Source organism: Chiloscyllium punctatum, chromosome 7 (genome assembly GCF_047496795.1).
Source record: "Chiloscyllium punctatum isolate Juve2018m chromosome 7, sChiPun1.3, whole genome shotgun sequence".
Lineage (NCBI taxonomy): Eukaryota > Metazoa > Chordata > Chondrichthyes > Orectolobiformes > Hemiscylliidae > Chiloscyllium > Chiloscyllium punctatum.
In genome coordinates, this window is record NC_092745.1 from 135,139,517 (window position 1) to 135,165,059 (window position 25,543).

A 25,543-nucleotide genomic window follows, 5' to 3' on the forward strand; every position below is an offset into this window, starting at 1 on the left:
CTCCTGCGTTCCAGTGAAAACAAACCCAGTATGTCCAACCTTTCTTCATAACTAAAGTCCCTCATACTAGACAACATCCCAGTAAACCTTTTCGGTCCCCTCCCCAAAACATCTACATCCTTCTGGTAGTGTGGTAGCCAGAACTATACAAAATATTCCGAGTGTGGCCTAATTAAAATTCTATAAACCTGCAGTATAATTTGCCTATCCTTATACTCAATGTCTCATCCAACGAAGGGAAGCATGTCATAAGCTTTTTTACTCCCTTATCTACCTGCCCTGTCACCTGACAGGAGGTTTACCTGTGCACCTGCATACCTACAGCCCTCTGTATGCAATACTCCTGATGGTTCTAATATGATTTCCACCTGTACTTGACCTTCCAAAATGCGTAAGCTGGCAGACACGGGAGAGGGAGAGAGATGGGAGAGAGGAGGAGGAGTGGGACAGAGGGGGACAGAGAGAGGGAGAATGGGTAAAGGAAGGAATTGCAGAGCTTGTAGACCAGACAGCAGAAGCCACGGCCACCAGTGTTGGAGGATTTCATTCCCGAAAAGGTGAGGTCAGAATTTGAGCAGAGAACAGGGTGGGTTATGGGCCTGGAGAAGATTGGAGAGACAGAGGCAATGGAGGGATCTGTAAACAAGAATGAAAACTTTAAAAGTGATGCAGTTCTTGACCGGATCCAATGGAGGTTAGTAAATACAGGTGAGTAAGTCGGTGAGGAATAATCCCTCAGGGACACCAGAGGTAATAGTGCAGGGGGAGGGGCAAGCCAAGGTGAGTGATTCTCTGGCTGTGATCAGGAAGGTGAGGATGGAGCCAGGGAGCACTGTCCTACTGAGCTGAAGGATGATTCCGAGTAACTGCAGCTTCAGAAATCCTGGCTCCCAAACAGATTCATCCAATTGCTGGCAGCCCTGCCTTCAGATACCTGGATCCCGAACTCTGGAATTCCATTGTTAATGCCCTTCGCTCCCCACCCCTCTCTCACTCTGTTCCTCTTTAAAACTCACTTTCTGATTGAAGACACTTCGAGTAACACAGCGTGAAAACAGGTCCTTCAGCCCAACCCATCCATGCGGCTAAGTTTCCTAAACTGAACTCTTCCCATTTGCCAGCATCCGGGCCCATATCCCTCTAAACCTTCCTATTCATATACCGAGGAGCAGGAAAATCGATGTTTTGGGCAAAAGCCCTTCATCAGGGCCTCTATTCCTGATGAAGGGATTTTGCCCGAAACGTCGATTTTCCTGCTCCTCGGATGCTGCCTGAACTGCTGTGCTCTTCCAGCAGCAATCTAATCTGGACTCTGGTTTCCAACATCTGCAGCCCTTGTTTTTAAATGTTGTAATTGTACCACTCTCCATCACTTCCCCTGACAGTTCATTCCATACACACACCACCCTCTGTGTGAAAATGTTACTCCTCAGGTCCCTTTTAAATCTTTCCCTCTAGTTTTGGACTTCTGTAAACCTACCTCATGGACAAAGCTCTCTCATTGGATCTCTCTTTCTGGGGCTGAGCACAATATTTTCTGTTGGAATTGCTCCTGACCCTCACTACACGTCAATGCTTTTAAGGCATTCTGTCACATGGTGTCATGGGAGCTCACAGTGCCAGGGAGCTGGGTTCGATCCCAGCCTTGGGTGACTGTCGACGTGTGGGTGCTCCTGTTTCTTCCTACAGTCCAAAGATGTGCAGGTCAGGTGGACTGGCCATGGAGAATACAGGGATTCAGGGGGGATGGGCTGCTTGTTGGAGGGTCAGCATGGACTCGATGGGCTGAATGACCTACTTTCACACTGTCGGGATTCTATGTTGTGAACAACTGCAAACTGAGTATCACATTTAAGTCAGCCTGAATATTTGGGAATAAGCTAAAATTACTGAATATTTAAACCGATTATTTAAAGGGCCTTCCAAGTCTGAGTCCTTTATAGTTGAATGTTATTGGTAACACATGTTCAAGGTTCCATGGTCCCAGCCTATCACAGCTCATTGTGAAGATGCCTGAAGCTTTTCCTGGAAGGAGATGGATCTGCTTTCAGTAAAACAGAAGCTATTGTAATAATGTTTATACATCTCATGTCACTCTTCAAAACCTCAATAAGCTATTTTTATTCACTCACAGAACATGGGCATCATTGGCTGGGCAGCATTTATTGCCCGTCCCTAGTTGCCCCTTGACAAGGTGGGGCGGGTGAGCTGCCTTCTTGAACCGCTGCAGTCCATGTGCTGTAGGTACACCCACAATGCCCTTAGGGAGGGAATTCCAGGATTTTGATCCAGTGACAGTGAAGGAGCGGCGATATATTTCCATGTCAGGATGGTGAGTGGCTTGGAAGGGAAGTTGCAGGGGGTGGTGTTCCCATGTATCTGCTGCCCTTGTCCTTCTAGATGGAAATGGTCGTGGGTTTGGAAGGTGCTGCCTGAGGGTCTTTGGTGAATTTCTGCAGTACATCTTGTAGATAGTACAGACTGCTGCTACTGAGCGTCAGTGATGGAAGGAGGGGGATGTTTGTGGACGTGGTGCCAATCAAGTGGGGGCTGCTTTGTCCCTGGATGGTGTTGCGTTTGTTGAGTGTTGTTGGAGCTGCCCCCATCCAGGGCAAGTGGGGAGGATTCCCTCAGACTCCTGACTTGTGCCTTGTAGATGGTGGACAGGCTTTGGGGAGTCAGGAGGGGAGTTTCTCACTGCGGTATCCCTAGCCTCTGACCTGCTCTTACAGCCACTGTGTTTATGTGGTGAGTTCAGTTGAGTTTCGAGTCAATGATAACTTCCAGGATGTTGATAGTGGGGGATTCAGTGATGGTAACACCATTGAATATCAAGGGGCTGTGGTTAGATTGTCTCTTATTGGTGATAGTCACAGCCCGGCATTTGTGTGGTGTGAATGTTATTTGCCACTTGTCAGTCTAAGCCTGGACATTGTCCAGATCCTGTTGCATTTGAACATGGAGCTGCTTCAGTGTCTGAGCAGTTGTGAATGGAGCTGAACACTGTGCAATCGTCGGTGAACATTCCCATTTCTGACCTTATGATGGAGGGAAGGTCAGTGATGAAGCAGCTGAAGATGGTTGGGCCTAGGACACTCCCCTGAGGGACTCCTGCAGAGCTGTCCTGGAGCTGAGATTGACCTGGGACATCGCTATGCCCTTCTCACTATTTGCTTTTACCAGCTGCATATTCTCATCGGCAGAGAGGAGCAAGAAGTGATGGAGGGAGGGGCAGGAAGTGATGGAGGGAGGGGCAGGAAGTGATGGAGGGAGGGGCAGGAAGTGATGGAGGGAGGGGCAGGGGAGATGGAGACAGGGGCAGGAAATGATGGAGGGAGGGAGGGGCAGGGGGTAAATGCAGACGAGGAATTGGAAGCAGATGGAGATGATTGTGAACATAGAAGTGCCCTGATCAGGATGAGATCTGCGTCTGCCACACACCAGGAAGTGCGACTCCCTTGCCTACTCCCTCTCCCCAACCCTCCCTCCCTCCCTCTCTCTGTCTGTCCCTTTCTCTCTCTCTCTCTCCCTCCGAGCTGCCTGGCTCCTGTCTCAAGACTGTATGGGAAAGTTCCACATCACGGAAAGTGAGGAATGAGGTGTCAGCCCCTGCTCCTTCAGCTGGGATAGCAGCTAACCTGGCCATTCCGAGGATTCCTATCCCATTCAGCTCCTGTGCCTCAAGTCCACTCTCTGCAGATATACAGCACGAAGAAATAAAATTAAAGGGAAGTGAAGTTGGTAGAATGTTTACCTTTTCTCCCTTTGCTCCTTTGAGACCACGAACTCCATCAGCTCCCTGTTTAAAAATAAAATTAATCTGAGTCAGCTCCGTGAGATCGACCAACTCCCCACTGAGAATCTGGGCAGCTCCATCGTCCTCAAAGACAGACTGGAATTGGGCGTTACCTTAACTCCGCGAGGTCCTGGATATCCAATTGGACCCTGTGGCCCTGTGGAACCCTAAAACATTAATGTAGAAAGTGTATCATGAGCATACAGACTCCATTCGAATGCTGACTAAGCACAAATCAATGTGGGGCTAATGGAGTGGGACTCTGGGTCCCGCTCTTACCTCTGCACCCTTCTCTCCAGCTGGTCCCTCTTTACCAGGGTGGCCCTGAAGACACACACAAATCGAGATCATTCCTTCTCAAAGCAGGTCAGCACATCCCCCTGTTCCAGGCTTCACACAGAACACCGGCTCTCTACGGTTTAAACAGGGAACTCCCTGCTGGGGTTTGACTACTCACAGACAGACAGCCGTCTCTGAGAGGGCGGAGGGAGGGGTCTCACTGAGAGAGGGTCTGTCTGTGAGGGAGGGTCACACTGAGGGAGGGTCACACTGAGGGAGGGTCACACTGAGGGAGGGTCTGTCTGTGAGGGAGGGTCACACTGAGTGAGGGTCCCACTGAGGGAGGGTCACACTGAGGGAGGGTCTGTCTGTGAGGGAGGGTCACACTGAGTGAGGGTCCCACTGAGGGAGGGTCACACTGAGGGAGGGTCCCACTGAGGGAGGGTCTGTCTGTGAGGGAGGGTCACACTGAGGGAGGGTCCCACTGAGGGAGGGTCTGTCTGTGAGGGAGGGTCACACTGAGGGAGGGTCACACTGAGGGAGGGGTCTCACTGAGGGAGGGTCCCACTGAGGGAGGGTCCCACTGAGGGAGGGTCTGTCTGTGAGGGAGGGTCACACTGAGGGAGGGTCACACTGAGGAAGGGGTCACACTGAGGGAGGGGTCTCACTGAGGGAGGGGTCCCACTGAGGGAGGGTCCCACTGAGGGAGGGTCCCACTGAGGGAGGGTCTGTCTGTGAGGGAGGGTCACACTGAGGGAGGGTCACACTGAGGGAGGGGTCACACTGAGGGAGGGGTCTCACTGAGGGAGGGGTCACACTGAGGGGGGGTCACACTGAGGGGGGGTCACACTGAGGGACGGTCATACTGAGGGAGGGTCATACTGAGGGAGGGTCACACTGAGGGAGGGTCTGTCTGTGAGGGAGGGTCACACTGAGTGAGGGTCCCACTGAGGGAGGGTCACACTGAGGGAGGGTCTGTCTGTGAGGGAGGGTCACACTGAGTGAGGGTCCCACTGAGGGAGGGTCACACTGAGGGAGGGTCCCACTGAGGGAGGGTCTGTCTGTGAGGGAGGGTCACACTGAGGGAGGGTCCCACTGAGGGAGGGTCAGTCTGTGAGGGAGGGTCACACTGAGGGAGGGTCACACTGAGGGAGGGGTCTCACTGAGGGAGGGGTCTCACTGAGGGAGGGTCCCACTGAGGGAGGGTCCCACTGAGGGAGGGTCTGTCTGTGAGGGAGGGTCACACTGAGGGAGGGTCACACTGAGGGAGGGGTCACACTGAGGGAGGGGTCTCACTGAGGGAGGGGTCTCACTGAGGGAGGGGTCACACTGAGGGGGGGTCACACTGAGGGGGGGTCACACTGAGGGGGGGTCATACTGAGGGAGGGTCATACTGAGGGAGGGTCCCACTGAGGGAGGGTCTGTCTGTGAGGGAATATCACACTGAGAAAGGAGGCTGTGAGGGAGGGCCTTGTTGAGGGAGGGTCTGTCTGTGAGGGAGGGTCACACTGAGGGAGGGTCACATTGAGGGAGGGTCCCACTGAGGGAGGGTCACACTGAGGGAGGGTCTGTCTGTGAGGGAATATCACACTGAGGAAGGAGGCTGTGAGGGAGGGCCTTGTTGAGGGAGGGTCTGTCTGTGAGGGAGGGTCTTGCTGAAGAGGAGGCTGTGAGGGAGGGTCTTGTTGAGGGAGGGTCTGTCTGTGAGGGAGGGTCTTGCTGAAGAGGAGGCTGTGAGGGAGGAGGCTGGTAACTTACCGGAGGTCCATCAGCTCCTGGGAGGCCTGGTAACCCAGCCTTACCCAGAGGGCCCTGGAAAACAAAAAGCAGAGAGTTTACAGCTTTCAGAGGAACATTGTTGGGGAAGACCAAGACTCGGAGTGTTACGATGTGGGAGAATTCCTGGGAAAATAGCATGAGGCCATGGTTCAGCCTTACCTTGGCTCCTGGAGGCCCAATGGTACCTTGAGGCCCAATCAGACCCTGCGAGAGACAGAGACAGAGACAGAGAAATATTTCCAATCACTTCAGACCGGGGTTTGTTTCAAACAGTCGTTTCAGCTTCTGACAGAGTTCACTCAGATCTGGCACTGACCCAGTTTCAATAAATCTTCACACTTCCAATTTTTAAACAAACAAAAGGAGCCAATGGGGTTGTAGCAGCAGTCAGAACAGAGCAAGTTTTTGGGATTTCAGAGAAACCCGATCCCCTGAACAAGTTGCTGCAGGTGGTCAGCCAGATATTTCAAATTATTTCAATATATTCCTGGTATTCCAAAACTACTGAGATCATCAACCTCTCCTCCCTGACTGACCACTCCTCTACCACCTCCCTACTCCCCTCTGGCCCCTCAACCCCTCTATACACACCCTCCCATCCCACTCCACTCCACCCTTCCCTCTACCTCAACTAACCTCCACCCACACTACACCCTCCCCTCCCCCTCCGTCCCACATCACAATCCTCTAGCCCTCCTTTCCACTCTACCTCCCTAATGCTCTACAGTCACCCTACCTTTGTGTCTACCAGCTATGCCCTCCCCTCCCTCCCTCTCCCCTCTTCTCCCTTCCCTCCCTCCCTCTTCCTCTCCCCTCCCCTCGGTTTCTCCCACTTACGGTGACCTCTCAGCTGCTGCTGACCTACCTGGGGTCCTGGGATTCCCTGCTGACCCGCGGGACCAGGCTCCCCCTGTGGACCCTGGACAGAGAGAGAGAGAGAGAATGTGAGAGTGTGTGAGGTGACGGGGGTGGGGGGGTGGGGGGGTGGGGGGTGGTGGTGGGAGGGGGGGGGGTGGTGGGAGGGGGTGGGGGTTGGGGAGAGAGAGAGGGATGGAGGAGAGAGAAAGTGAGTGCCAGAAATGAAACCACAAGAAAACCTGAACATCGCAAATGTCCAAATCAAGTTGAATCACAATTTCATCAAACACTCACAGAGTAAACACTCACCCCACACGCTCATTTTATCCTACACACACACTCACACACTCAGTCTCTGACTGACACATTTTCATACACCCAGGCACACTCACACACTCAGTCATACTCACTCACACACAGTCACACTTACACACACAGTTACACTCGTTCACAGCCAGTCACATATTCACAGTCACACTCACAATCATAGACAGTTCTAGTCACACTTTCTCACACTCATTCTCAGTCACTCACACACTGTCACACCCTGACAATCACACAGTGATACTCACACTCTCATAATCACACTCAGTCACATTCTCACTCTCTCATGGACACCAAGTCACAGTTATACTCTTCAACACACACTTTCTCACACACCCAGCCACAGTCTCACACTGTCACACTCACACTCACCCAGTCACATTCACACTCTCACACTCACTTGCACGCAATTACTTTCTCACACTCATACCCAGTCACACTCACACCAGATCATATTCACACCCAATCACATTCACCTGAACAAAAGCTCTCACACACATGCTCTCACACAGAGATCTACTCTCATAATATTACACACTATTACTTTCAATACCTGTCTGTCACTCACTCTCTTGCACAAACGTGCACTCTTATACACACGCTCACACACACTCACTCACATAGTGACACACAGATATTGACTAAATTCCTGTCAACTGTTGGATATTCCTCACCATGTTTCCTTTGGAACCTTGAGGCCCATCCAAACCAGTAGGACCCTGAAAAAGGGGAAAATATTAAAAACTATCTTTAAATGAACAAATATTTATTGTGTTCTAGAAACTTCCCCACTCTATTGTTACCGACTCAGAGATTTCTCAAAAGGAATTGTTTGACTTTCAAAGGGAAGGATTGATTATCTTAAATGAATAAGTCCTCCAGCAGAGGCCATTCAGCCCTCCAATCCTGTACAAGCTCCTTGAACAATCTTTCCAGTTAGACTCACCTTCCCATTGGCCTGCAATTCCCCCCATTCCCCCCCCCCAGTTCCTGTGTGAAAGTTCTGGTTGAATCTGCTCCCACCGCCCATTCAGGCAGCACCTTCCAGACCCCAACAACTCACTGTGTAAAACAATCCCCCTCCCCTCTCCCCCTCTGCCCCAGGCACATTAAACTGGTTCATTATGAAAATGTGGAACAAAACAAATGAAAAGAGGAATGTTTGGAAGGAGATGATCGGACGTACGGGTTGTCCAGGGGGTCCTGGAGATCCTCGTGGTCCAAGAAGTCCTCTTGGCCCCTACAGAGAGAGAGAGAGAGAGAGGGAGGATCCCAGTGATTCTCCATTAAGACGATGAGGTTAGACAGCAATTAAAACAGGGTTAGTTTCAGGATGGACCATCATAGCACAGGAGGCCATTCAGCCCACCAAGTCTGTACCTTGCAGTTAGTCCCATTTATAACAACAGAAAAAATAAGGAACTGGCACAGACCATTCAGCCCATCAATCCTGCCTCACCATTCAACACAAGAAACAAAGAACAGTACTGACACATTATGCCTTTCTAAACTAAAAACCCTTTGCCTCTACAAAATCCATATTCCCTACTGATTCATGTATCTCTCAAGATGCCTCTTAAACACTGCTTTTGTATCCATCTCCACCATCTCCTCTGGCAGCACATTCCAGGGACTTTCCACCCTATGTGTAAAAAACCTGCCTCTCACATCTCCTTTCAACTTACTCCCCCTTAAACATATGTCCCTAGTAACTGACATTTCTATCCTGAGAGAAAGACTGACTATCCATTCTATCCATGCCTCCCAATTTTGTAAACGTTTACTGGGTCACCTCTCAGACTCTGATGTTCAAGTGAAAATAACCCAAGTTTGTACAACCTTACCTCAGTGCTAACACCCTCCAAACCAGGCAATATCCTGGTCAACTGTTTTTGTATCTTCTCCAAAGCCTTCACATTCTTCTGGTAGTGCGGCTGCTAGAACATCACATAGTATTCCAAATGTGGTCTGACTAAAGTTCTATTCAGTTGCAATATGACTTTCCAATATGTTTATACCCAATGTCCCAAACATCTTCTTGATGTGGAGGAGCTGGTGTTGGACTGGGGTGGACAAAGTTAAAAATCACACAACACCAGGTTATAGACCAACAGGTTTATTTGGAAGCACTAGCTTTTGGAGCACTCTGAAAGTGTATACTATCAAATAAACCTTTGGACTATAACCTGGTGTTGTATGATTTTTAACCTTATATGTCTTTTTGTCCACCTTATCCACTTATGTTGCCTCTTTCATGGAACTGTGGATCTGTACACCAAGATTTCTCCATATGTTGATACTGCCATTTACTGTACACATCCCTCCTGCATTAAACTTTCCAAAATGCATCACCTCACATTTGTCCTGATTAAACTCCATCAGCCATTTCTTTGCCCAAGTTTTCAGCCATTCTGTATCCTGCTGTATCCTCTAGCAATCCTCCTCACTACCTACAGCCCTTCCACAAACTTTGTGTCATCTGCAAACTTAGTAATCAGGCCACCTACATTCTCCTTCATTTATATATATTACAAACAGGGCTGCTATAGCACTCGTCCCTGCAGAATGTCACTGGTCACAGATCTCCACTCAGAAAAAACACCCTTCCATCGCTCCTGCCTGCCTTCTGTGACTAAATCAGTTCTGTATCTATCTTACAAGCTCACTGCAGATTCAATGTGACTTCACCTTTTGTATCAGCCTACCATGAGGTGCCTTGCTAAAGTCCATATAGATTCCATCCACTGCCCTGCCCTCATCAATCACCTCTGTCACTTGAGTTTGTGAGGCATGATCTTCCCTGCACAAAGTATTTCTGCCTATCACTAAAGACTCAATACTTTTGCAAATGTGAGTAAATTCTGTCCCTATGAATCTTCTCTAATTTCTCTAACACTGACATAAGGCTCACCAGTCTGTAATTTCCCAGATTGCCTGTTTTGCCCTTCTTAAACTCAGGAACAACATTGATTATTCTCTAGAACTCTGAGGCCACTCCTGTGATGAAAGAGGACACAATATTTCATACAAGGCCCCAACAATTTCCTCCCTTGCCTCCCTCAGCATTCTGGGATAGATCCCATCAGGCCCTGGGGGCTCGTCTACCTTAATGCTTTTCAAAATACCCAACACTTCCTCCTGACATACTCCAGAATATCAACATACCCGTCTTTAGACTCACCATCCACCATGTCCCTCTCCTTGGTGAATCCCGATATAAAATATTAATTAAGGACACCACCCACGTCCGCCAGCTGTGTGCAATAAATTCCTTACTTTGTCCTTGAGTGGACCTACACTTTCCCTAGCAACTCTCTGGCTCCTTTTATACATATAAAATGCCTTGGGATTTTCCCCTTCCCCTTTCTCATTCCTTGTTTAAGTTCTTTCCTATTTTCTTTATACTCTTCAAAGGCTCTGTCTGTCTTCAGTTTCCTGAACCTTACCTATGCCTCCTTTGTCTTTTTAACTGAGGTTTCAATCTCTTTTGTCATTCAAGGTTCCTAAATCTTGCCATCCTTATCATCCACTTTCACAGGAACATGCTGGTCCTGAACTCAAACAGCGGGCCTTAAAAAGACTCCCACATGACAGTTATGGATTTATCCTCAAACAGCTGCTCTGCCCAGGACTGTAAGAAACTACAGAAGGTGGTGTGCACAGCTCAGACCATGACCTTCCATCCATGGACTCCATTTACATGGCTCACTACCACAGAAAGGCTTCCAACATCATCAAAGACCTCTCCCACCGCAGGAACGATCTCCCACAGTCTCTTCAATCAGGCAGAAGATACTGAGTCTTGAACACAAGCACCAGCAGGTTCAGGAACAGCCTCTCCCCAGCCATTATTCAACTGATGAATGAATTCTCGCGCCTCAAATAATGTTGACCTTGCCAATGTTGATCTGGCCTTATACACACACACTGTGCAGTGTAACCTGTGTGCCTCTGCCTCGTCTTTTTGATCTGTATGTCCTTGTTTACAATGATCTGCACATACTGCTCATAAACAAAGCTTTTCACTGTACTTCAATACACATGACAATAAACTAATCAATCAATCTACATTCCTCTGTTCCGGCTTAATCTTATCGCAGTTAACCTTTCACCAGTTTTCATTCAAGGACTACTCTTACCCTGATATATAAGTAACTTAAAACTTACAGAATTATGGTCATCGTTCCTGTAATGTATTCCCCAGTGAAACTTCAATCCTCTACCTGGGTTTAACCCCTAGCACCAGATCTAGTAGGGCCCCTTCCCGAATGGACCGTTTTTAAAAAGGTACTCGTGGATGAGAGAGCACCTCTGGCCAAGCCAGTATTTATTGCCCATCCCTAATTGCGCAGAGAGCAGTTTAAGTCAATCGCATTGCTGTGAGTCTGGAGTCATGTAGGCCAGACCAGGTAAGGATGGCAGCTTCCTGCCCTAAAGTACATTTGTGAACCAGATGGGGTTTTCCTGACAATCAGCGATGGATTCATGGTCATCATTAGACTCTTAATTCCAGAATTTTAATTGAATTCAAGATGGACCACAGACTGTGGCAGGATTCGAAACTAGGTTCCCAAAACGTTACCTGGGTCCCTGGATTAACAGGCCACAATAATACCACTAGGGCCAAAACCTCCCCTTGACATATTGTTACAAAACACCATCCTGAACCATACCGAACAAATTCTCCTCCATCCAAGTTTCTGGTGATAAGGGAGTCCCAGGCAATATCAGGGAAATTAAAATTACTCACCATAACAACCCTGTTGTTCCCATATTTTTCCATAATCTGTTCCTCTCTCACCCGCTGGCTGTTGGGAGGCCTGTAGTACAATCCCATCAAAGTGATAGCACCTTCCTATTCCCCTGCTGCACCCATATGGCCTTGCTGGGAGAGCCCTCCAAGGTGTCCTCCCTCAGTACAGCTGGGATATTCTCCCATTCCCCCACCTCCGTTACAGCCCTCTCTATCTCACCTGAAACATCTAAATCCCAGAACGTTAAGCTGCCAGTCTTGTCTCTCTCTCAACCATGTCTCTGTGACGCTGCAACACCAGAGTAATATATATTAATCCAAGCTCTACGTAGTATACTCATCACATTAAAACAAATATACTTCAGCCTGCTGGTGTGCTGTGTTCAGGAACCTCCCCTGTCTGTTCTTCCTCTTAATCGTACTGGCCTGAACCTCGGGCTCTTTCTGGGTCATTTCACTTGCTGACCTACCTCACTGGATCCCACCCCCCTGTCACACTAGTGAAGACCCTCCTGAATGGCACTGATAAACCTCCCTGCCAGGATATTGCCCTCCAGTTTAGGTGCAACCCATCCTCCCTGTTCAGGTTCCATTTGCCCCAGAAAACATTCCAGTGATCCACATACCTGAAAACCTCCCTCCTACACCAGCTCTTTAGCCACATATTTAACTGGCCTATCTTCCTGACCTCACTGGACTTCGCACAGGAAGTAATCCTGAGGTTACAACCCCAGAGATCCTGCTTTTCAACTTCTTACTTAACCCCTTTTACTCCCTTTGCAGGACATCCTCTCTCTTCCTGCCCAGGCTGTTGGTTCCAATGTGGAGCACCAGTAATGTTGCCACTGATCTGGCTGCTGCTGCTATCCCCTGAGAGGCCATTCTCCCCAACAGTATCCAACATGGTATGCCTGTTGGAGAAGGGAATGGTCACAGGGTGCTCCTGCACTGCCTGACCCCACACTTACTCATCTTCCTGGTGGTCACCCAACTCTTCTCTGTATAGAGTGTAATAGATAGATGGGGGTGGGATGGAGGTGATAGGTCAGAGAGGAGGGTGGAGTGGATAGGTGGGAAGGGAGATTGGCAGGTGGGACAGGTCATGGGGACAGTGCTGAGCTGGGAGGTTGGAACTGGGTGAGGTGGGGGGAGGGGAAATGAGGGAACTGTTGAAGTCCACATTGATGCCCTGGGGTTGAAGTGTTCCGAGGCAGAAGATGAGACATTCTTCCTCCAGGCATCTGGTGGTGAGGGAGCGGCGGTGAAGGAGGCCCAGGACCTCCATGTCCTCGGCAGAGTGGGAAGGGGAGTTGAACTGTTGGGCCACGGGGTGCGGTGGTTGATTGGTGCGGGTGTCCCGGAGATGTTCCCTAAAGCGCTCTGCTAGGAGGCGCCCAGTCTCCCCAATGTAGAGGAGACCACATCGGGAGCAACGGATACAATAAGTGATATTAGTGGATGTGCAGGTAAAACTTTGATGGATGTGGAAGGCTCCTTTAGGGCCTTGGATAGAGGTGAGGGAGGAGGTGTGGGCACAGGTTTTACAGTTCCTGCGGTGGCAGGGGAAGGCGCAGGACGGGAGGGGAGGGGCGTGGGCCTGACGAGGGATTCATGGAGAAAGTGGATAGAGGTGGGGAGGGAAATATATCTCTGGTGGTGGGATCTGTTTGTAGGTGGTGGAAATGGCGGAGGATGATGTGATGTATACGGAGGTTGGTGAGGTGGAAGGTGAGGACGGGGGGGGGGGGAGGGTTTCTGTCATTGTTGTGTTGGGAGGGGTGGGGTTCAAGGGCAGAGGTGTGGGAAGTGGATGAGATGTACTGGAGGGCACCATTGACCGCATGGGAGGGGAAGTTGCGGTCTTTGAAGAAGGAGGCTATTTGGTGTGTTCTGTGGTGGAACTGGTCCACCTGGGAGCTATTAATGGAGATGGAGAGGTCCAGGAAAGGGAGGGAGGTATCTGAGATGGTCCAGGTGAATTTACGGTCGGGGTGGAATGTGTTTGTGAAGTTGATGAACTGTTAAACCTTGTGGGAGCACGAGGTGGCACCGATACGGTCATTGATGTAGCGGAGGAAAAGCTGCCAGGTGTAACTGCAGAAGATAGACTGTTCCATGTAACCAACAAAGAGACAGGCAGAGCTGGGGTGACTAACTTGCTGAATGTCCTATCCACCACATTCTCAGCCTCATGGATGCTCCATAGTGAGTCCATCCACAACTCTGGGCACTCCACGTGATAAATCAGGTTCTGCAGCTGAACACACTTCCTGAATATATAGCTACCATGGAGATGGGAAGTGTCCCTAATTTCCGACATATTATAGGAAGAGCATTTCACAGGCCCAACCTCTCCTGCCATTTCAAACCTTACCAACATGGATCAACTTTATCACTGACAGAAAATAAACCAGGAACTGATTATACAACCTTATCCACTCGTCACCAAATGTGGGTCTCTTATTCCCACTGGACGGAGGTGGGTACTGCAGATGCTGAAGATTAGAGTCAGGATCAGAGTGGTGTCGGAAAAGCACAGGTCAGGCAGCATCCGAGAAGCAGGAAAATCGAGGTTTCGGGCAAAAACCCTTTGGGGTTTTTGCCTGAAACATCGATTTTCCTGCTCCTCGGATCCTGCCTGATCTGCTGTGCTTTTCCAGCACCACTCTAATCCTGACTCTCTTACTCCCAGCAGGCTATAGCAACAGCACGTCAGTTGTGAGGAATAGTCACTCAACTCGAGATGTTAACTCTGATTTCTCTCCACAAGATGCTGCCAGACCTGCTGAGCTTTTCCAGCAGCCTTTGTGGTTTTGTTTCTGATTTACAACATCTGCAGTTCTTTCAGTTTTTTCAAAAACTATCACCCTCCCCAGATACAACTCACTCAAACTGGAAACTTGGTTTCTGAATCAAGCCAAGGTCACTTGGAGTCACCTTCAAAGATTTATCCCACTGTTCACCCCCAGGGTCACCCTCACTGACCCCCCCCAACTCCTCAGGTATTTACCCTGCTGTTCACCCCCAGGGTCACCCTCACTGCCCCCCCCCACTCCTCAGGTATTTATCCCACTGTTCACCCCCAGGGTCACCCTCACTGACCCCACCCCTCGGGTTTTTATCCTGCCCTTCGAGCTCCTTCCATCGTTTCACATGATCATGGCTGATCTTATCCTGGTCTCAACTCTACATTTCTACCTGCTCCCCATCGATCTTTATCCTGCTTTTCATAGAAACATATTGATTTCTTTCTTGAATCTGTTGATTGATTCTGCTTCTCCTGCACTCTGTGGTAGTGAGTTCCCCAGATTCACAGGCCTCTGAGAGAACACCCAGATCCCTCTGCACAGATGCACTTTGAACCTGCTTCCCATTCAAAGAATAATTGGTCATCTTTTCTGGCCAAAATGGACAACTTCACAGCTATCCAGATTAAACTCCAGCTGCCAGACTCTGGCCCATTCTCCCAGCCTAGCAATATTGATCTGTAAACTATTTATTTCCTCATCACAGCCAACTTTCCCCCCTACATTAATATCATCCACAAATTTTGCTTTGTTGCACTCTATCCGTGTTTGCAGATCATTAATATAAACTGAATATCTTCAGCCTTCTCCACACAACTGTCCACCTACCTGCTACATGTTTCCCCTCACAACCTGTCAATAGCTCTTCAATGCCTTTTTGAAGTTTTCTCATTGCTGACAGTCTTTGGCTTTGTGTCTTCAGCAGACTCAGCTATATCACCCTTGGACCCTTTATTAGAGTCATTAATAAAGATTATAAATAGCCAAAAATCCTGGTGACACACCAGCCATCACCATCTGCCAACTTTAAAATGCCCACTGAGATCCCCTCTGTGCTCCCTGTCCTGTAACCAATCCCCTATCCATCCAAATATGTTCCCCCCAGCTCCTTGACAGCTCATCTCATTATAATGTCAGTAATTATTCTGTTCCTTTTTACACTCCATTCCCATAGAATCATACAACATATAGAGGAGGCCCTTCAGCCCATCATGTCTGTACTACCAAACATATACTGCTAGTCCTTGGATGTTATGACATTTCAAGTGCACAATACTTCATGTTCATGTTCCAATGGACCTGCACTCCCATATCTCTCTGCTCATCAACTTTTCCCAAGGCTCTTCCATTCATTGTATAATTCGCTCTAGAATTAGTCTTACCTAAATGCATCACCTCACATTTGTCTGGATTGAAATTCATCTGCCACTTCTCCACCCAACTCTCCAGTCTATCTATATTCTCCTGTATTCTCTGACCGTCCCTTATGCTTTCTGCTACTCCACCAATCTTCGTGTCATCTGCAAACTTGCTGATCATACCAACAGTGGCCTCTTCCAGATCATTTATGTATATCACATACAAACTTGGCTCCAGCACTGATCCCTGTGGGACACCACTGGGCACCTTTTCTCCATTTTGAGAAACTCCCTTCATCTACTACTCTCTGTCTCCTGTTGCTCAACCAGTTCTTTATCCACCGAGCTAGAACACCCTGCACACCATGTGACTTCACTTTCTCCATTAGTTTACCATGGGGAACCTTATCAAATGCCTTACTAAAGTCCATGTATACGACATCAACAGCCCTTCCTACATCTATCAACTTGGTCACTTCCTCAAAGAACTCTATTAAGTTGGTAAGGCACGACCTCCCCCGCACAAACCATGTTGCCTATCACTGATAAGCTCATTCCTTTCCAAATATAAATAGATTCCTATCCTTCAGTACCCTCTCCAGCAACTTCCCCACCACTGAAGTCAGTCTCACTGGTCTGTAGTTACCCAAAATATCCCTACTGCCCTTCTTGTACAGGGGGACAACATGAGCAACCCTCCAGTCCTCCGGGACCTCACCTGTGTTTAAGGATGCCACAAAGATATCTGTCAGGGCCCCAGCTATTTCCTCTCTTGCCTTCCTCAGCAACCTGGGATAGATCCCATCCAGTCCTGGGGATTTGTTCACCTTAATAACCTCCAGCCTACCCATGCTCCCACTGCCCTTTCAGGCAGCACCTTCCAGATCCCAACAAATCACTGTGTAAAACAATCCCCCCTCCCCCCTCCCCCCTCCCCCTCTGGGGCTTATCCCAGATTCCCTTCAATCTGTCTCCATCTGTCCCTGGAAACAGTTTTGCCTGATTTACTTGATCAAACTCTCTCCATGATTTTGAACACCTCAGTTAAATGCCCCCAGAACCTTCTCTGCTCTAAGGAGACCAATCCCAGCTTCTCCAGTCTCTCCACATTCACTGAAGTCCCTCATCCCTGATCCCATTCCAGTCAATCACCTCAGCTCCCTCTCCAAGGTGTCCTCTTCCTAAAGAGTGGGGCCCAGGATTCTGAGATCAATCAAAGTTTATAACACAGAAAGAATCCACTTGACCCACTCTCTGCGTGCTGATTGGAAAAAAATAACCCAGCCTGACTTCACCGCCCTGCTCATGGTCAGATGGAATATAACACAGGGCAATGTGAGGTCACACACTTTGGCAGGAAGAGTAGACTATAAAGGGAGAGCACCATTTCCTTGGGGAGATTCAGATATATCTGGCAAACTCTCCCTCACAGTGATACCAGATTCTGAAGGTGATCAGTCAGGTACAGAGGACCCTCAGTTATCAGAAGTTTGGGTTATCCAAAGATGATGTGAATGTCCAGATAGAAACATTACATCAATGAGGTGTTCCAACACTGATCGCGTCGTTTGTTTATAATGATCGAGGAGCGGTGGGGGCGTAGACGGGGGAAGGATGGATGGGATCGCACGGGGGCGGACGTGGGGGGTTGTCCGGGGTGGGGCAGATGTGTCAGGATAGTGGGGTGGATGATGGGTGGAGGTGGATGGGGGTGTGAGGTTGGATGGGGTTCGGGAGGGGGGTTGGATGGGAGAAGCGGGGGTGGACGGGTTGGGGGCTTGTGCACAGTGCTCACTCTGTCAATCCCATTGAACTGATATGGGGTGGGGGCGGATGGAGGCTTCAGCAATGCTGCAGGTCCCTTCCACATGTGTGTGTCTCTGCTCAGAAACAAACCCTGAGACAGAGAGAGGGAGCAAGGCAGGCAGAGTGAGGAAAAAGGGAACTTCAGAAAACTCCGAGCCTCAGCGGAGAGGCATTGAATCAATTAAACAAATACTCAATTATTCAAACAAAATACTGCCTGCCCATCTCATTTGGATAATCGAGGTTCCTCTGTATTCACATGACTTCCATCATACATCCACATTCATAAGCGAGAAGATCATCCCATAATGGACTATTGACCTGTCTTTATCGATAACCTTCTGGGGCCGTGGGAAAGCGTTGTGCAGCTCTCTGTACTTCCAATTCTGCTGTTTTCATTCAGCTGCATGTGTCAGTGACCAGCCTTCACCTCAAGTAATCTGCAGCAAAATGTCTTCACTGCTTGGCATGGGGTAGTGAGATCTCTTCAAAAACTTATTGAGGTCTTTTGAACCTAAGCACTCTCTCAGCATTTCAGCTCTTTTCTCTGTTCCCAGACTACTCCTCCATCCTCTCGGAGATGGCAATTTCACAATTACCCCATTCTACTGCAACTCATTAATCTTGTCTTTCAGACAGGACTTTGGGTCATCTGGGACTCCCTTCAGTAGATGCTGTGTGGGTCTCATACTCTTCCTACTCTGAGATGGGATTTACCAGGAAACCTGTAAAAACAATTTGGTGATCCTCTCTGATTTGTTCAGCAGTCAGTCTCTTAACATCCACTATCCAGAACTCCTGACCATCACCGCACCATTGCACTGGGCTCCCAGCTTGGAATAAGTATTGTGCAACAATATAGCCTCAACTTTACCCTTCAGGGCTTCCTTTTCAGTAGCAAAATATCAATCACCTTTTCACCTGATGGAATTAATCACTAGTATGGTGTAAAGTGATTCATTCAAACCATTGGTTGATATCTCTCTAGCAACTTTCTCTACAGACTTGTTTTGCTTCTATCCACTTGTTTAAAGACAAATGGATTCAGTTTCTTGTTGTTAAAGCATCACTTCCCCAAAGCTTGACATCTTTGTTCTCTTTTCTATGATGTTCTCCACAGTATTTACATCCTGCTCTCTCACCCTGAGCATTCAACTGGCCTTTCTGAAATATTCCTTCCTTTCTCTAATCTATTCCATTTTGGGTTTGAAATATTTCTCAGTATAATGCAAGTCCTTGTCTGTTCCCATATTAATACATTCCAAAAAAATCATCAACAATATCAGAGATTCTCCACATGTCAATTGCTTCCTTCAGAGTACATAGCTTCTCCCTCAGCAGATGTACTCACATAGCAGGATCTCTAAAACCTAAGACATTCCTATCTCAGATAGAATTATCTTTCAGTGCTGGCACATACTGATCAGTAGTCTCCATCTCCCTCGATCTCTGATGTTGAATAAATCCCATAAGTAACAATAAAATGGATTTAAAGTGGTTCTACAAAAACTGCTTAAGTTCCCCTGTTTGCTTTCTAGTAGCTAGTGAGATGTAGGCAGCAAGACAATTTGTGTAACCCTCTCCTCAGCACAGAACACAGGATTACAACTCTAAGGTACATAGACTCTTTCTTAATGAATTGTTGCTTTTTCAGTTTGAGAGTCAAAAAATATCCAATTCTGTCTCTAACCTCCTTTCGCTTCCCCAGTATCAGGGAGTAGAATGTGTACCCAGAATGTGAACGCTGTGGAGTATTGGCATTCCTCACTGTACCCTTCAGTAACTTATTCTCTAATAGATCTGACAACACACATCGCTTCATTTGGACATTTCTTGCTGCATTACTCTGAGACCATGCTTCAAGTAATGAGTGGGAAATGGCCACCACAGACTGCACACTGAGGCACTTCCAGCAGAGGTAGATGCAACAAGAAGACAGCAAGGCAACCTGAACACCAAGAGGACAATTACATTTCAACAGAGACAACATCAAAGTACATAATCCTTACCAACCCTCCTCAATTCCTCATCAAAAAATCTAATCCATTTATTCAGACACAAATATAGTGGCTACAAAAGCGGGACAGAGGTTCGGAATACTACAGTGAGTAATTTAGCTCCAAACTTCCCAAAGCCTATCCATGATATCATTCTAAACTAATCCCATTTGCCTGTACATGGTCTGTATCCATCTACTTGCTGCCTGTTTACCTGTCTGTCTAAATGCCTGTTACATGTTGTTAACCACCTCCTTTGGAAATGCATTCCAGCACCTACCACTCTCTGGATAAAGAAATTGCCTCACACATTTCCTTTAAACTTTCAAAGAGTGCTGGAAAAGCCGGTCAGACAGCAACAGGAAGGGCTTTATGCCAGAAACGTTGATTCTCCTGCTCCTCGGATGCTGCCTGACCAGCTCTGCTTTTCCAGCACCACACTCTTCATTCTCTGATCTCCAGCATCTGCAGTCCTCACTCTGTCCTTTAAACTTTCCCCTTTAACCTTAAATCCAAGCCCCCTAATATTTGACATTTCCACCCTGGGAAAGAGCCTCCGACTAGCAACCCTATCCATGCCTCTCACAATTTATACACTTGCATCAGCTCGCCCCCTCAGTATCTGATGTTACAGTGAAAACAATCCAAGTTTGTACAACGTCTCCTTATCGCTAATACACCCCAGTCCAGGCAACATCCTGGCAAACTTCTTTTGCACCCTCTCCAAAGCTTCCACATTGTTCCTATAGTGTGTTGACCAGAACTGTACACAATACTCCAAAGGGGGCCTGAGTAAAGTCTGAAACAGCTGCAACATGACTTACCAACTTTTATACTCAATGTCCTGATCAATGAAGGCAAGCATTCCAAATGCTTTATTTACCACCATACCCTCTTGCATTGCCATTTGCAGGGAGTGATGGAGTTACATCCCACAATCCCACTGTATATCAATGCTCCCCCCAAGGGTCCTGCCATTTACTATAAACTTTCCTTTTGCATTTGACCACCCAAAAATGCATCACCTCAGACTTGTCCAGATTAAAATCTATTTGCCATTTTGCCAACCAGCTTTCCAACTGATCTATATCCTGCTGTATCCTTCAATAACCTTGCTCACTATCCACAACTCGACCAAGTTTACATCATCTGCAAAATGACTAATCAGATCATGTACGTCCATCAATTATTATTTTCGTATTATAAGCAATAGCATTGATCGCTGTGTAACATGCCTGGTAACAGACCTCCAATCAGAAAAACACCCCATTACAATTACCCTCTGTCATCTATGACCAGGTCAATTTTGTATCCAACTTACCAACTGACCATGGAATCCACGTGGTTCAATCTTCTGAACCAACCTACCATGGGGGACCTTGTCAAACACTTGACTAAAATCCAAGTAGACAACATCCACTGCCTTACCCTCATCAATTATTTTTATCACCACAAGAAAAATCAATTCTGTTTGTGAATGAAGTCCTCCCCGCACACAGCCACGCTAACCCCACACACGGCCGCGCTAACCCCACACACAGCCACGCTAACCCCGCACACACAGCCACGCTAACTCCGCACACGGCCGCGCTAACCCCGCACACACAGCCACGCTAACTCCGCACACAGCCACGCTAACCCCACACACAGCCACGCTAACCCCGCACACACAGCCACGCTAACTCCGCACACGGCCACGCTAACCCCACACACAGCCACGCTAACCCCGCACACACAGCCACGCTAACCCCGCACACACAGCCACGCTAACTCCGCACACACAGCCACGCTAACTCCGCACACACAGCCACGCTAACCCCACACACGGCCACGCTAACCCCACACACAGCCACGCTAACCCCACACACACAGCCACGCTAACCCCACACACACAGCCACGCTAACCCCACACACAGCCACGCTAACCCCACACACACAGCCACGCTAACCCCGCACACAGCCACGCTAACCCCACACACAGCCACGCTAACCCCACACACACAGCCACGCTAACCCCACACACAGCCACGCTAACCCCACACACAGCCACGCTAACCCCACACACAGCCACGCTAACCCCACACACACAGCCACACTAACCCCGCACACACAGCCACGCTAACCCCGCACACAGCACACGCTAACCCCGCACACAGCACACGCTAACCCCACACACACTGCCGCGCTAACCCCACACACACAGCCACGCTAACCCCGCACACACAGCCACGCTAACCCCGCACACAGCCACGCTAACCCCGCACACACAGCCACGCTAACCCCGCACACACTGCCGCGCTAACCCCGCACACAGCCACGCTAACCCCGCACACAGCCGCGCTAACCCCGCACACACAGCCACGCTAACCCCGCACACAGCCATGCTAACCCCACACACAGCCACGCTAACCCCACACACAGCCACGCTAACCCCACACACACAACCACGCTAACCCCGCACACAGCCACGCTAACCCCACACACACAACCACGCTAACCCCGCACACAGCCACGCTAACCCCGCACACACCCACACTAACCCCATACACACAGCCACGCTAACCCCGCACACAGCCACGCTAACCCCGCACACAGCCACGCTAACCCCGCACACACAGCCACGCTAACCCCCCACACAGCCACGCTAACCCCCCACACAGCCACGCTAACCCCCCACACACAGCCACGCTAACCCCACACACACAGACACGCTAACCCCGCACACACCCACACTAACACCATACACACAGCCACGCTAACCCCCCACACAGCCACGCTAACCCCGCACACAGCCAGGCTAACCCCACACACACAACCACGCTAACCCCGCACACAGCCACGCTAACCCCCCACACAGCCAGGCTAACCCCACACACACAACCACGCTAACCCCGCACACAGCCACGCTAACCCCACACACACAACCATGCTAACCCCGCACACAGCCACGCTAACCCCGCACACACCCACACTAACACCATACACACAGCCACGCTAACCCCACACACAGCCACACTAACACCATACACACAGCCACGCTAACCCCACACACAGCCACGCTAACCCCACACACAGCCACGCTAACCCCCCACACAGCCACGCTAACCCCCCACACAGCCAGGCTAACCCCACACACACAGACACGCTAACCCCACACACAGCCACGCTAACCCCGCACACAGCCACGCTAACCCCCCACACAGCCACGCTAACCCCGCACACACAGCCACGCTAACCCCGCACACACAGCCACGCTAACCCCACACACAGCCACGGTAACCCCGCACACACTGCCGCGCTAACCCCGCACACAGCCACGCTAACCCCGCACACAACCGCGGTAACCCCACACACAGCCACGGTAACCCCACACACAGCCACGGTAACCCCACACACAGCCACACTAACCCCACACACACAGCCACACTAACCCCACACACACAGCCACGCTAACCCTGCACACAGCCACGCTAACCCTGCACACAGCCACGCTAACCCCACACACAGCCACGCTAACCCAACACACAGCCACGCTAACCCCACACACAGCCACGCTAACCCCACACACAGCCACGCTAACCCCACACACAGCCACGCTAACCCCACACACACAACCACGCTAACCCCGCACACAGCCACGCTAACCCCACACACACAGACACGCTAACCCCACACACAGCCACGCTAACCCCACACACACAGCCACGCTAACCCCACACACACAGACACGCTAACCCCGCACACAGCCACGCTAACCCCGCACACAGCCACGCTAACCCCGCACACAGCCACGCTAACCCCGCACACAGCCACGCTAACCCCACACACACAGCCACGCTAACCCCGCACACAGCCACGCTAACCCCGCACACAGCCACGCTAACCCCGCACACAGCCACGCTAACCCCACACACACAACCACGCTAACCCCGCACACAGCCACGCTAACCCCGCACACAGCCACGCTAACCCCGCACACAGCCACGCTAACCCCACACACACAGCCACGCTAACCCCACACACAGCCACGCTAACCCCACACACAGCCACGCTAACCCCACACACAGCCACGCTAACCCCACACACAGCCACGCTAACCCCACACACAGCCACGCTAACCCCACACACAGCCACGCTAACCCCACACACAGCCACGCTAACCCCACACACAGCCACGCTAACCCCACACACAGCCACGCTAACCCTGCACACACAGACACGCTAACCCCACACACAGCCACGCTAACCCCGCACACAGCCACGCTAACCCCGCACACAGCCACGCTAACCCCACACACAGCCACGCTAACCCCACACACAGCCACGCTAACCCCACACACAGCCACGCTAACCCCACACACACAGCCACGCTAACCCCGCACACACAGCCACGCTAACCCCGCACACACAGCCACGCTAACCCCGCACACACAGCCACGCTAACCCCACACAAACACGCTAACCCCGCACACACCCACACTAACCCCACACAAAGCCATGTGACTATCCTAATAAGTCTATTCTTCTCTAAATGTGAGTAAAATCCTGTCTGAGAATCTTCTCCAAGAAATTCCCAATCACTGATGTAAGATTCACCAGCCTGTAACTGCCTGGATTATTCCTGTTGTCCTTCTTCATCAAAGAACAACATTGGCTATTCTCTAATCTTCTGGGACCTTGCCTGTGGTTAAAGAGGATTTAAAGATCTCTGTCAAGTCTTCAGCAATCTCCTCTCTTGCCTCCATCAGTTTCCTTGGATGGATACTGTCAGACCCTAGGATTTATCTAAATGTTTTTCAAGAAACCTAACACTTGTGCTTTTTAATATCGACATATCCTAGAATATCAATATACCCCTCACTAACATTACCATCATCCATGTCCCTCCCCTTGGTGAATACTGATATAAAATACTCATTAAGGACCTCACATACTTCCCCCTGGTTTCACACAAAAATTCCCTCCTTTGTTATTGAGTGGACCTATCCTTTCCCTAGTTCCTCCCTTGCTCCTTATGTATATCTATAAAATACCTTGGGAATTCTTAATCCTATTTTCCAAGAACATTTCATGGTCTATTTTAGCTCTCCTAATTCCTTGTTTAAGTTCCTCCCTCAAGGGTCTCGTCTGATTTCATTTTCCAGGATTGTACCTGAAATGTCTAAGGCCTAGAACATTGAGGAACCCTTCCTGCCCTTCTCTCTAACAAGTTTCGGTCATTCCCACATCATCGTAGTCACATGGACCAATCCAGGCTCGAAGATTATCTGCCTTACTTGTTATACTCCTTGCATTAAAATAATTATAGTTCAAACCACAAATCCCACTGTGTTCATTAACCTGGTCCTGCTTGTTCTTCCTATTAGATTCAGGTCAGGCAGCATCTGAGGAGCAGGAGAGTCGACATTTCAGGCATAAGCCCTTCATTAGGAATGTGGCGCAGGGAAGGGGGCTGAGAGATAAATGGGAGGGTGGGGGTGGGGCTGGAGAGGAAGGTTCCTGGGAAGGTGACAGGTAGATGTGGGTGGGGGGTAATTGCAATAGGTTGGTGGGAAGGAAGAGGGACAGGTAGGACATTTCAAGAGGGCAATACCGAGTTGGAGTGCTGAGGGCAGTCTGGGATGAGATGGGGGGAGGGGAGATTTGGAATCGGGTGAACTCAATGAAGATTCCGTGTGGTTAAAGGGTCCCTGGGTTCCTCCTCCAGGCGTCGGGTGGCTTGGATTTGGTGGTGGATGAGGCCCAGGGCTTGCATGTCCTTGGCTGAGTGGGAGAGGCAGTTGAAG

At 49.6% G+C, this 25,543-nt stretch overlaps 1 protein-coding gene across 7 annotated transcripts in view; it reads right to left on the minus strand.

The window, feature by feature from the left end:
• The window catches only part of col11a1a (collagen, type XI, alpha 1a), a 444,140-nt gene that overhangs the window by 153,551 nt on the left and 265,046 nt on the right, over positions 1-25,543 (minus strand). For all 7 annotated transcript variants that reach the window (XM_072574917.1, XM_072574914.1, XM_072574912.1 and 4 more), the window contains 8 exons: positions 8,223-8,276; positions 7,711-7,755; positions 6,720-6,773; positions 6,014-6,058; positions 5,834-5,887; positions 4,076-4,120; positions 3,910-3,963; positions 3,755-3,799 (listed from right to left, as the gene is read on the minus strand). In XM_072574917.1, the coding sequence (XP_072431018.1) occupies positions 3,755-3,799; positions 3,910-3,963; positions 4,076-4,120; positions 5,834-5,887; positions 6,014-6,058; positions 6,720-6,773; positions 7,711-7,755; positions 8,223-8,276 (396 nt within the window). The remainder of the gene's footprint in view (positions 1-3,754; positions 3,800-3,909; positions 3,964-4,075; positions 4,121-5,833; positions 5,888-6,013; positions 6,059-6,719; positions 6,774-7,710; positions 7,756-8,222; positions 8,277-25,543) is intronic.